Source organism: Sinocyclocheilus rhinocerous, unplaced genomic scaffold, assembly GCF_001515625.1.
Source record: "Sinocyclocheilus rhinocerous isolate Xijiao unplaced genomic scaffold, SAMN03320098_v1.1 scaffold438, whole genome shotgun sequence".
NCBI lineage: Eukaryota > Metazoa > Chordata > Actinopteri > Cypriniformes > Cyprinidae > Sinocyclocheilus > Sinocyclocheilus rhinocerous.
The window spans coordinates 501,604-514,394 of record NW_015634015.1 but is presented as its reverse complement, the minus strand read 5'-3'; the positions used below and the strand labels follow the sequence as shown (position 1 = coordinate 514,394).

Below are 12,791 nucleotides of genomic sequence, written 5' to 3'. Positions count from 1 at the left end.
TTTGATTTGCTTGAATGCTATTGTTTTCAGTGGATGGGGACTGTGATTGACTTGTTTACTAGCAAGAAGTAGGGCTGTCACAGTATGCGCTTTTTACCACATAATGTGCAGCAGTAGTAACTATACACTGCATCGTTGCTATTGTTTTTATTGATTATAATTTTTTTTGTTTATAATGTGTAGCAACCAGCATTAAGGGGAAACACCGCCACCTACGGTGTTGGAGCGTATCATATTAGTGTTGGGCGATATGGTCATTTTTCAAATTGTCATATGTGACCCTGGACCACAAAACCAATCTTAAGTGTCAATTTTTCGAAACTGAGATTTATACATAATCTGAAAGCTGAATAAATAAGCTTTCCATTTGCGGTGCTGAAGTGAAATAGCGGGGCAATTTGATAGCCGAATTATAAAAGGGCCGCCTAATCATAATAATAATTATTATTATTATTATAATTTAATACATTAATAGGAGAATGAGCCTAATATCGTCTTGACTATCGACAAAGACATCTGCTATCGTCGATATCTCTGACTATCGTCGATACACGATACTATCGTCTATCGGCACAACCCTATATCATATTATCATATGTGTAGCATTAACATGATATCAGCATTTCATTTTTTTAAATATCACCATTAATCACATTTTTATTCCAATATATTGACACTCCCATACCAAGGAGCCATTCAAACACAATAGGGTCAGTGTTTAAAAATGTCATTTGACCTTTGAAAGATTCAGTGAGATTTAAATATTTTCTTTTGAATGTGTTTGACTGCTAGGATATTAAATAATATCAGTTTATCTGAAGATTGCTTCGAATGATTCAATTGATATAATCATATTCCATCCTACATTGTTTCCCCATTGAATAGCTTGCATCACACAAATAAAAATTGGTGGCAATTACTATTTCATGTTGACTTAAAACAGATTTATTCCTATTTATACCAGACATTGGACATACAGTTCTCTAGTTTGACCTAATTATTAATTAACTATATCTGTAATTTTTTATGTTACAAGTAATCAGCATTTATTAGTGAAGTATTAGTGAACAGTGCAATAATGTTGCTCTTGACCTTTCGTCTGATGCTAAAGGCGGAGTTAATGGCTCCTTCAGCGTTAGAACTTGCCTTAAAATATGACTTTAATTCACTTCTTAGATTCGCTATGGTGCCGTTCATAATTGCATCCCATGGGTGCCTGGGGATTGTTCCATCTACTAAGATGCTTCTAGATAACACTCCTCACAAACAGTCTACTTTTAATTAAATGTTTCCCCCTCATTACGCTTATCTGTCAGATTAAACTGGAAAAAGTTCTGTGGGGCTATTTTTTAAGCACCCTTCCTTGAGCTCATTTATAACCTGTGTCCATGGCTTTGGCATATTTTCTGCAGGCTGTTTCAGAGGCTCCATTCACTGTAATAATAAGCAGAAGGGGAAAAATGGTGTGTGTGATTGGTATTTCCAAGAGGAGGAGAGAGCAATTACACTGGGCCAGTAGAGAGATCAGTCGTATGTGAAGTTGTTGATCATTTTTGCCAGTGCCTGTCTAACGGCTCTTGCTAAGAATAATTGGGGTGATCTGAGCCCCCGGTCTGCCTTTATGAAAGCAGTAACATGTATCAGTGAAAGCCCAGACCGAGGCTAAACGCTTGAGTGCTAACATTCATACACGTTAAAGGGGTCATATCGTGACAAATTGAATTTTTAGGAAGTGTTCAGTACACTATGAACACATATCGTAACTCATAGCTGAAAACCCCAATTCGAAAAAGTTAAGTTGTTGAAATAACTTGCACCAAACTTCTGCAACTTTCTAATTTTAGTAAGATGTATGCATTATCTCATGATATCACACATTTGCATTTAAAAAATGGTTTTGGGTTTTCACAAACTAAGAGTAGATGTTTGAGACTAACTCTCCTAGACTGTTCCAAAATGGTCATGCCTTGACTTATTTTTTGACCCAGAACAATGAAAGTGTAATTTTTTTTGTTTAATGAAATAACCCTATTATTTAGTGTTATTTAGATCTTATTTAGGTTTTAATTTCTCAATTTGACCGACATTTGTATAGGAAAATAAGCAGTGGAGTAAAATTCTACAAAGTCTTGTATTTGGACAAGATTTCTGCTATCTAGTTAAAAAAAAAAAATTAATCAGTATTTGAATATTTATTATGACAATGTCAAACTATTATTTACCAAAGCTTAGTATTTTTAAAAAATAATGTTAAAGTGTCATTTTTGCAGTAATTTATGCAGCCATAGACTCCCATTCATTTCACACTCTCTGAGTGAATGGGTGTAAATCTTTTGCATTTTGGATGTTTTGTAGTATGTGTTTTGTTCAGCATTCTGACTTATATGCATTTTATTCAACAAATATTTAAGAAAATGCTGTTTTTCTGATTCATTTCCTGTGGCCAGTCAATTTTGTCTGCAAACAGCAAGGTGGCTTTTTTTTATGACTCCTTGGGCTCATTGAATAAATTTTTTGGTTTGTTCAAATTCCATGTAAAAAAAAAAAAGTCACTAAGTTTTGAATCACTCTGACTGAACCACTCAGGAAACAAATATGAAAGAGTGTCTTTCATATTTAAAGTACAGAGAGAAGAAAATTCTCCCCGTCCTTCATATTTCAGCACGGGTTGTTCCTCTCAAAATTTTATTGGGAGGGGTCTTTTTAACATAGAAGCCTTAAAGGCTTGGCAGCAATAAAAACAGCCTATTTATTTCAGAGTTGAAGTGAGTGTGGAAAATGTTGAACTAAATTATGACTTTTTGGCCGTCATTGGAACTCGGGGGGTGAGGGGACATAAAATGAACAATAAATATACAACAATTTGACATGTACAAACAAACCATGACAGATCCTTTAATTGTACGTTTAACTCTTTTGGGCAGGTGGATGACATCCTCGGGGAAGAGAGTGACAATGAAAGCGAGGGAAAAGGGAAAGAGGAGAGGATGGAGGTAGAGGAGGAGGACGAGGAAGAACAGCCCCACACGAGCAAGCAGAAGGCCCCAGCATCAGATCACGTTCCGCCACTGGCCGCTGTTGTTGAGGAAGCAGCCCAAACATCGACCAGAGAAGAAGTCTGTGTAGCGGGGAATGCGCCAAGGTATTAAACCCCCAGTGCCAGTAAAGGAAAATTATAATTTTTTTTCATGAATTGTCGAAACTTGAAAATTGCATAAATTTCATTATGGCATTCATGTAACCTCTAATGCTCATGAAGTGCTTTACCGATAAAATTGTGCTCGGTGATTGAGCTTTAAACCTCTTGCTTCAGTGGCGTAAGTGTTGATTAGTGACACGCTGCTGTGCCCGATTTCCAGCAGGTCCTTGTACTCCCGAAACTGCCAGTGTCTTCGGCAAATAACATTACCGGTTGCCATGGCAATGTCTGGAATTAGAGATCTAGCAGAAGGTGGGGTCACGTCCTCTTACATCTTCCTGTCCAAGCACAAATGCCCCACCCACTGCCCAGACTTCTGTCCGACACTGGCGTAGTCGGCAGGATGTTGTCAGATCAGCGTGTGTGAGGAGCTGCTTTCTGGGCTGGCTGGAGCAGCTAAACGGACAGGAAGGCACGCTAGTCTTTTATCATATGGCTCATACTGCACCCATTTTCCACCGGAAAATTAGACCCGTCCCACTTTATCTAGTTTCTCTGCTTCCCAGCAGTCATTAGCAGTGACTCAGAGCCCACAGCGCTGTATCCACTGCCTGTGCCAACTGAATGAATGCAGTACCGTAATTGTTAGGAGTTCAAAGTGGTGAACAATGAGATGAGTGGAGGAGAAAAATAAGTTATTTGAGTGTCTCAAATTGTCTATTTGGCTCTAGAAAGACCTGCATCTAGTGATTACAGCTTCTCAGAACAACCTGGTTTTCGCACCTGTTATTCTTCTCATGTTCTTCCTTTTTATCATTTTCACACTTTTTTGTCATTTTCTCAAGTTGGTGAAATCAGAGGATGGTAAAGGTTTTTGCACATATTTTATTCTTGATGACAAACTCATGTTTTACTTTGAAGCTGTAATTTTCTCGACATCTGAAGTCAGATTGTACAGGTTAAAATAACATCTTTTGAGGAAGAACTTGGATTTTTGGCAGAGTTTGCCAGGTTTGAGGCATCATTATCGCAACATAGTTACCTTTGCGGTGCGTTTGTGAGTTATGCTTTGAAGGCAGATACTTTAGAGTTGGGTGTCGTCAGTATAACAATGGAAATTTATGCCAAATTTATGAAAAATGTGATCTAAAGTTAAAGGATGAGTAATAAACAGAAGAGGGCCTAAAACTGAGCCTTGAGGCACACCAGTATTAATCGAACATGTGATCTAAAACTTTGTTTGAACAAACATTTTTAAAAATCACTGTTATCATCAATACTAGTATATTGTGACATCCCTAATTAGATTTTTTTTAATTAATCACATGAAATGAACACGTAACAGTTATACAGAATGAACAGACAGCCCTATAGCTGCCATTATAAATCTTTCCCCCCTTCCATCCTTCATCTCTAGCTGTTTTTTGCGTCGTCATTGGCCTTGATTTAAAATGATGACTAATGTGCATAAAGATGAAATGTAAATCATTTAAATCTGTTTATCAGCACATCCTGATGTGCAAATGTGTAATATGTATGTACATTTGGATGGAAATGAAACGCTAAACGACAGCAACTCTTTTCACTATTAGCATAGCTCTTTTCTCTGTAATGCATATATTGTGTAAAGGGGTGACAGCATTTGTGTATAACATCCTCCCACTCAAAATAATTTAGTCTTGTCTTTGCCATAATTACATCAGCTCTTCAGCAGCACCTCATAAATGTAATTCCCTCTTCTTTAACCACTTTAAGCAAAGAGTTTCAGCTCAGAAAGAGAGCACTTACTTTTCCCTTATTGGCCATTAGTTTCACTTGGGAGCAAAAAAAAAGTTTGTCAGACCACAGTGTACCAAGTTCACATTGTCCGCTGTTAATTTTTTGCAGTAATTAGTATACCTTGAGTAGCTCCACCCTCCCATTCTTTTTAAAATTTAAAATTGTCAGGAGAAGGTTGCTGTTGCAGGATTTGATGCCATGGAAACACTCTGCATCTAAATACTGTGCGAGAGTTGCTTCATGATGGAGAAATGGCATGTTCATTAAAGTGAAGTTAGTACATTTTTCACATTCAATGAATGGAGTGAATAGCACATTTTCTTTATGAATGAAAAATGATGTGTATTGAGATACTGCAGAGTTAGGAGGAAATATATTATTTCAGAAAATGGCCATATGAATTCGGTTGCAGTCCAACTTTGCATTCTTTTATAGATTTAAAGGGAAAGTTCACCCAAAAACAACTGTCACCATTTATTCACTCTTATGTCATTTCAAACCAGCATGACTTTTAGTTTTTTTCTGTGGAACACAAATGGAGATGTTTAGAGAGTGTTCACACTACATATTTCCATTCATTTGATGGGATAGTTCACCCAAAAAATGAAAATTCTGTCATCTATACCCTCAAGTTGTTCCAAACTTGTATGTGGTTCTTACTTCTGTGAAACGTAAAACAAGATATTTTGAAGAATCTTAGTAACCAAACAGTTGATGGTCCCTATTGAATTGTATGGGGGAAAAATACTATGAAAGTCAATGGGAACTGGCAACTGTTTGTTTACCAACATTCTTCAAAATATCTGCTTTTATGTTCAGCAGATTAAAGAAATTCATACAGGTTTGGAACAGCATGAATGTGAGTAAATAAAGACAGAATTTTCATTTTTGGGTGAACTGTCCCTTAAAGGTGACACTGGTTGGTAGATGCACCAGGGACCTGATTATAGCACTTAAAACCTGGAAAAGTCAGTCAATATCAAGAAAAGTTTCTTGATATGTCACCTTTAAAAGTAAACAGCTTCATATTTCAGTCATGCTTGTGTTATGCATGTCTTTGATTCTTGTGTGTGTCTTTTGTGCGTTGTTCATCTTCACAGAGTTTTTGCTGCACTGTGTCATGAGTAATCATGTTTTTCGGTGGCAGAATTCCAGTCTTTGACTCGGCAATAGTTCCAGTGGTAATCGTCTAGCGTCAAACTGATTAAGCGCATCTGTCCGTCTGGTAGACTGCAGTAATGAACTGGCCTTTGCCATGTTCAGCAAATACTGAAGTTACTGCCAAACGAATATAAGGTCATCCGATGGTCACAAGCACGCCTCCTGGTGTCTCTCTGAATGGCCCAGCAGTCTCAACTCGAGTAACTGTGTTACTGGCAGAGAAAATGCTCTGTGATTATGGAAGAAGAGCCACCGGCAGCGGCAGGCTTTGAATAATAGAGATGGGCAAAACCGCTTATCTCAAACACAGAGCCCACCTGAGACAGATTCTTCTGCTGGGGGACTGAAATTGTTAGTAAATCCAACACTATATAATTTATATATCAATGCATGAAAGTTCTGTTTTCTTTCCTGTTTCTGGTTGAAACATTGAGAAAACTAGGAAAGCATAATGTTAAAAATGTGTCCAATACCTATAAATCAATTTGAATGTTTTATATGGATCAGTAACTGATAAATGGCAGAAAGTAAAAATCTGTACTATTTAGTCTAAATTATTATTATTAAGAGAATTTAAGCTTTAGAACTTGTTTAGTGACAAATGGATATTAAATTTTGAGATTTGCTAAAGATTACATGTAATAGAGTTATGAAATTATTAGTATTTTAATGCAATTGTAAAACTGTTCAATATTAGCCAGTACTGATTTCTATTATTGGCTGTCATGTGATGTGATTTCAAGTTTTCCTTCGTCTTTGGAGTGTTACAAGCTGTTCATGCATACCGTATATAAGATCTGTAAAGTTGCAAAGACTAAAGTCTCAAACCCAAAGAGATATTCTTTATAAAAGTTAAGACTCGTCCACGGCTTCCTAAAACGCTTCATTAAACACACCCCCACATGTCTACGTCACTGTGTGGGAAGCTTTGCATAACGCCGCCCAAATGTTCACGCAAAGAAAGAAGGCGTAACTTTTATTCTCGCTGTAGTATTGTTGCCGTTGCCGCCATGTCGTGGAGACACTGTGTTTCCAAATATGGTAAGGGGCGTAACATTTCTGTCACACGCTTGAGGTGTTCAGCCAATCACAACGCACTGGATAGCTGGCCAATCAGAGCAGAGCTTTTCAGAACGATGAGCTTTGTAAAAATCGACACGTTTCAGAAAGGCGGGCAGAGAGGAGCAACAATAATGTACAGTATGTGGAAACAAAATGTTATTGCCGACTGCTCTACAAGCTACTATGCGAGCTCTCATGAGTGCGGTTGCCAGATATCAAAAGTTCAAATCCCCGAATCAGAGCTTCGCTGTTATAAGGATACATTTTCTGCCCGGTGTTTTGCTTATTTTAAGCAATCTGGCGACCATGCGCACGCGCTCGCTCCTCATTGCAGAAGCGCCGCCGCTGATGACTTGAAAACACTGACAAACAAGCTGGAGTTTAGCGATCTAAATGAAAGCATGACTCAGCCGGTCTGTGTTCTGTCATGAGATCTCGACTATATTGTTTGCGACTGTGGTTGCTGTATGAATGCACTTACTCAACCGCTGTTAGCCTATAGATAAATAGGCTATTGCCATTTGGAATTATAGTGGAATTACTTGGAATTTCACTGTTATAATATTTTTCATTTGTTTTAGCAGTTTTCATAATGTAGACGGAGAGATTGCATAAGTCTTTGGTATTAAATTATATAATAAAAAGCCTACAATATATCAGTACACTAGATGAGGTAAAACACACCATGAGTCCACATTCTATTGATTTGTGCTTACTGGCAAAAGTGCAATATCTGAAATGCAAAAGTAAATTTCTCAAATGACAACAATCATTACGATTATAAATTTGAGCAAAAATATTTTTTATCAGTTTAACCATTATACAGCATGAGGAAAATGTGACTCAGATTTGACTAAAACCTTGCTAAAATGCTCATACATTTCATTGACTTAAACTTGACGAAACAAAAACAGGACAAGTTTGACCAAATATGATAACTAAAATGTACATTTGAGTAAGACTAAGACTAAATTAAAAATGTCTGCCAAAATTAATACCTCTGTACGGTTAATTAATAATAATCTTATTGCTAAAATGTCAAGTTTTCGTTGACTAAAACTAGACTAAAATGTTGAGACTTTTAGTCGACTAAAACGTGACTAAAACTAAATAGGATAAGGTTGACTAAATATGATCAAAACTAACAAGGACATTTAACACAGGACTAAGACTAAAATTGAAAATAGCTGACAAAATTAACACTTATATAGTACATATGCAGTATAACTTCAAAATGAATAATTCCAGGCACTTCTTTTGCAACCAACTCATGGCTGGGAAAGGAAATTAAGTCATGAATGTTGAACAGCTGAACACACCAACAAATAATGATTTTCTATATCATTTTCATTCTAGATGGCATTTTATTGGACAACAATTTGTGTGCAAAAAAAGATGAGTCATTGATATTTGTAATTGATGAGCCATTACTATTCCTGCTTTCCCAGAAAAAAAGCTCAAAGTGTTATGCAGCCTCATGATTTTCTTATATGTTGTTAGTCATCATCTTTTAATTCCAATATTCTGAACTTTGTTAGATAGACACAGAGTGCACAGATAAACCGATAGAGAGATGGAGAAAGTCCATTGGTTGAGGACAGGATGAACGGATAGGACAAGATAATGTCACTTGAAGCTTAACACTTCATCCACCTCTGTGCTCTCCTTCACATCTCCTCGTCCTCCTCTGCATCTCCAGAGCTCCTGTAATTGCAATCAGTCTCCACTCAATGTCCTGTGCGGTTGAGATGATTTGATTTACATCATTGGCGGATGTAGAGAGTCAAGAAGGTTTGGCCGTTGATTTGGAGGGCTCTCTGCTGATCAGTGTGTGGGCACTAAAGCCATTGCTTATATGATTGTCATTACAGTATCACCAGACGAAGACATGAACAGCATAATTGAACCATAAACAGTACACAGCAGCTGCTGTTACGCAGGCTGACCGTTTACTCATGTCAAGTTTGAGCTCAAGTACAATAAACTGCAAAAGTCTGTAATAACACTGCATGTGGTCTTGTTTTCGTGAAAACTTATTTTCCTTTTTCATTTACTGCATTCTCTACCAATTTAGATTTTTTTATGATGACCTAAATGTTTTGCACATATACAGTAAATACAGTCTCTCCATTGTTTCAACTGGTAGAAAAAATGTAGCTTGGCATTATTTTTATTTTACATGTGTGAGCTTTGAGAAATATGGAGTAGTACAGAAATGCTGATAAAAGCAAAAAAATGTATCTCAATATTCCTAAAATTTTGGTCGATAGCAAACAATATTACAATACACATTTTTATGGAAATATGATTAAAAATCCCAGGAAAAATAATGGTCCTTATGATAATTTCCAAAGCAATGGTACACCTATTAAAGTTTTTTCAATTTAAATTGTCGTGTACACTGCAATGAATCAGCTTTATAAATAAATAATACTGTACAGTATTATGTTTTATTACAAGAACACTGTTTTATATATATAACCATTCAAAAATTTGTGGTCAGCAAGTTTTTCTTTTTTTTCTTTTTCTTTTTTTTTCTTTTAAGAAATTACTTTTATTCAACAATAGTGCATTTAACTGACCAAAAGTTGACAGTAAAGGCATTTATGATGTTATAAAAAAATTCTGTTTCAAAGAAATGCTGTTCTTTTGAACTTTCTTTTCTTCAAAAAGTCCTGAAAAAAATGTATCACAGTTTCCACCAAAATATGAAGCAGTACATCTGTTTTCAACATTGATCATAATCAGAAATGTTTCTTGAGCAACAAATCAGCATATTAGATTGATTTCTGAAGGATCATGTGACACTGAAGACTGGAGTAATGATGCTGAAAATTCAGCTTTAATCACAGGAATACAGTAAATTGCATCGTAAAATATATTGCAATAGAAAAGGTATAGAAAGTATAAATATGTAGATAATATTTCACAATATTACTGTGAAATTACTATTTCACAATATTACAATATTATTACAGTAATATCACTAATATTACTGTATATATAATATTACAGTCAATATTATATATACTGACTGTTCATTCAGTCAAGAATTCATCAAACTGATTCAAATTTTTAAAAAATATATATTTTTTTTTAAAACTGAATTTCCAGCTAATATAGTGATATAATATACAGCTCACCAACCTACCAGTATTTACAGAAAGAAAATCTGTTGCTGATTCCAGTTCAATGTCTTTTATCTGTTCGGAGTGAAATATAAATACGTGGTCAAATCAAATTGATAATTAAATGCTCTACTCTTTTTTTTTTATTATTATTATAGATTTTTCTGATAAGTTGATATTTGATAATTAAATTTGAGGGAATTATATAGTTGAAATCCATGGAAAATGTATTGCCTACAGAAAAATCTTCTGTTAAAAGCTGAGTTGCCAGTATGTTTGAGTGCGTTTTAGATGTGAAGTGCATGTTGGATTGATTTAACAGCTGATGTTTTGAAGGTCACATCACCTTCAGCTGTCAGTCATGTGACAGTTGTTGACCTCAGTTATGATGTCTTCATTTTTCACACTGTCTGTACACACAGGCACTCTGTGTTTCTATAGCAGTGCTGTTTCCTGCCTCTTCCTCTCCGATACTGTCAGACTTGTGTTGTTTGTGATACTTAAACACATACTGGCTTCCTATTTTATCCTCTCTCATGCTGTCTGACATCCGTGTAATTTACTGCAACTGCTATAATTTTGGTTTCCTCCGTCTGTCTGTAGAGGGAAGTACTGAAGTGTTGTAAATCACGTTTCTCAAACACGTTTTTATTTCTGTCCATTGCTTCCTTGTTTTTTTACTCTCTCAAGTCTGAATGCCACTGCATGAGAAGTCTCTCATCACCAATTCAAGATGAGACACTGAGGGTGTCAGATACAACAAAACCATGCAAGAAATGAATTGTTACTGCTTGTAATTAATTTTTAAATAAATTAACATTAGTTTTAATGTTGTTTGCAAGCATTTCATGTTCATGAAGAATAGTGATAAAGCTGGTTAGATAATATTAATTTAACTAGTTTATGCTGCATTTCCAGCCCTCCAAAGTGCCAGATATCTCCTGTAGAGTTAAATGTGTGTATCTCCACACCTCAGGCTCTGCCTGCATTCACAAACCCGAAGGGCAATAAAAGATCCGGTTTAAAAGACGATTGTGGGTCCCAGTTTGCATGCTTCTTAATTAGCATGATTAGACAAAGTCCTCCCTCATACATTCTCCCTGTTGTTGTGCTCTGAAATGTCATCTTTCTTGTATATTAGCAGTCTAATCTTTTTCCCCTGTAATCTGCCGCTTTTATTATCTAAAGCAGTTTTGAGCAAACCTCCAATTACTCTACATTAAATGCTCTTTTTTTTCTTCGTTTGGAGTCGTTATAATCCTTACACCGCATGTGTGTCCTGCAGGATTTCTGGGATCAGGACGTTGCAGGGGCTCTGAGGGTTATATATTAAGTTCTTGCTACCGTGAAGGCTTTTTCTTGAGAGATACATGTTCATGCAGTTTTTTTATTGTTGCACAAGCTTGCGCCCAATTCCTCCTGCGGCCTGTAATGTGCAAATCAATACCTCTCGACCATGCCTCAAAGGGTCAGGCGTTCAGATGCAATCTACAGAATTTTTTTTTTTTTTTCATATATACATAAAAAAGAGATGTGAAGTGGTAGCCTGTGCAGAACTTACTGTCTTGATGCTAGTGTTGTTGGCAGTTACGAGTATGCTAGAATGAATGAGTGATGCTCCAAAATTACGGCAACCGAAAATAATCATTTAAATGTAATTTTATTCAGAAATTTAGTTTTGGCGGGTTGAAATTATTGACTGAAACGGTCACGTTTAATTTTCATTTTTTGACTGCGTCAGTGTCTAATTCATGCACGCAACATGGATAAGCTATAACGGGTAAAATGTCAGCTGTGTGTATCAATTTCTTGTTTTTAATCAATCTTCATTTTAGTGAATCAAAATCTATGCTGTTTTCAGTTGATGCATGAAGGAAACTTCATTATATATTATTTGTAGTGTGCCTGCCATCCAATAATTGTGATAAGCGTTGTGCTTTGTTAGTTTTTTTTATATGAAACTAACTGAGCTTTCAAATTCTGTCAGTTTTATGAAAATTCAGTTTTATGAAGTTCCTCTTTACTAGAAGTTACAGCATGAAATAAACATTAATGAACAACAGAAGGTGTTGAAAGAAACATTACAACTTACTGAAATGTATCATGTCTCAGGTAATCGTTCAATCAGTGTTTCAAACCACCGAAAGACATCAATAAACGTAGCTTCTAAATATAATGTTATATTTACCTCAGGAAAGCCATTCAATGTCCATTTAGCTAGAAAAAAATCAACTCTAGAGAGGAGCATTTTGCTCTATGCCCCGCCTTTCTGAAACGTGTCTATTTTTACAAAGCTCATCGTTCTGAAAAGCGAGGTGTGCTCTGATTGGCCAGCTGTCCAGTGCGTTGTGATTGGCCGAATACCTCAAGCGTGTGACGGAAATGTTACGCCCCTTTACCATACTGTGATGCCGTGTCCTGGTGCGACGAGACAAAACCCATTACAAATGAGGCATTTGTTGCATCCAGTGGGGACATAATTACTGATTATAATGACTTATACTGTTTTTTTACGCGTTGCA

The 12,791-nt window shown here is 36.1% G+C and overlaps 1 protein-coding gene across 2 annotated transcripts in view; it reads left to right on the top strand.

The window, feature by feature from the left end:
* LOC107745039 (RNA polymerase II subunit A C-terminal domain phosphatase-like) overlaps positions 1-12,791 on the top strand; it is a 151,586-nt gene that overhangs the window by 103,184 nt on the left and 35,611 nt on the right. For both annotated transcript variants that reach the window (XM_016558871.1, XM_016558870.1), the window contains one exon: positions 2,925-3,142. In XM_016558871.1, coding sequence (XP_016414357.1) covers positions 2,925-3,142 — 218 coding nt within the window. The remainder of the gene's footprint in view (positions 1-2,924; positions 3,143-12,791) is intronic.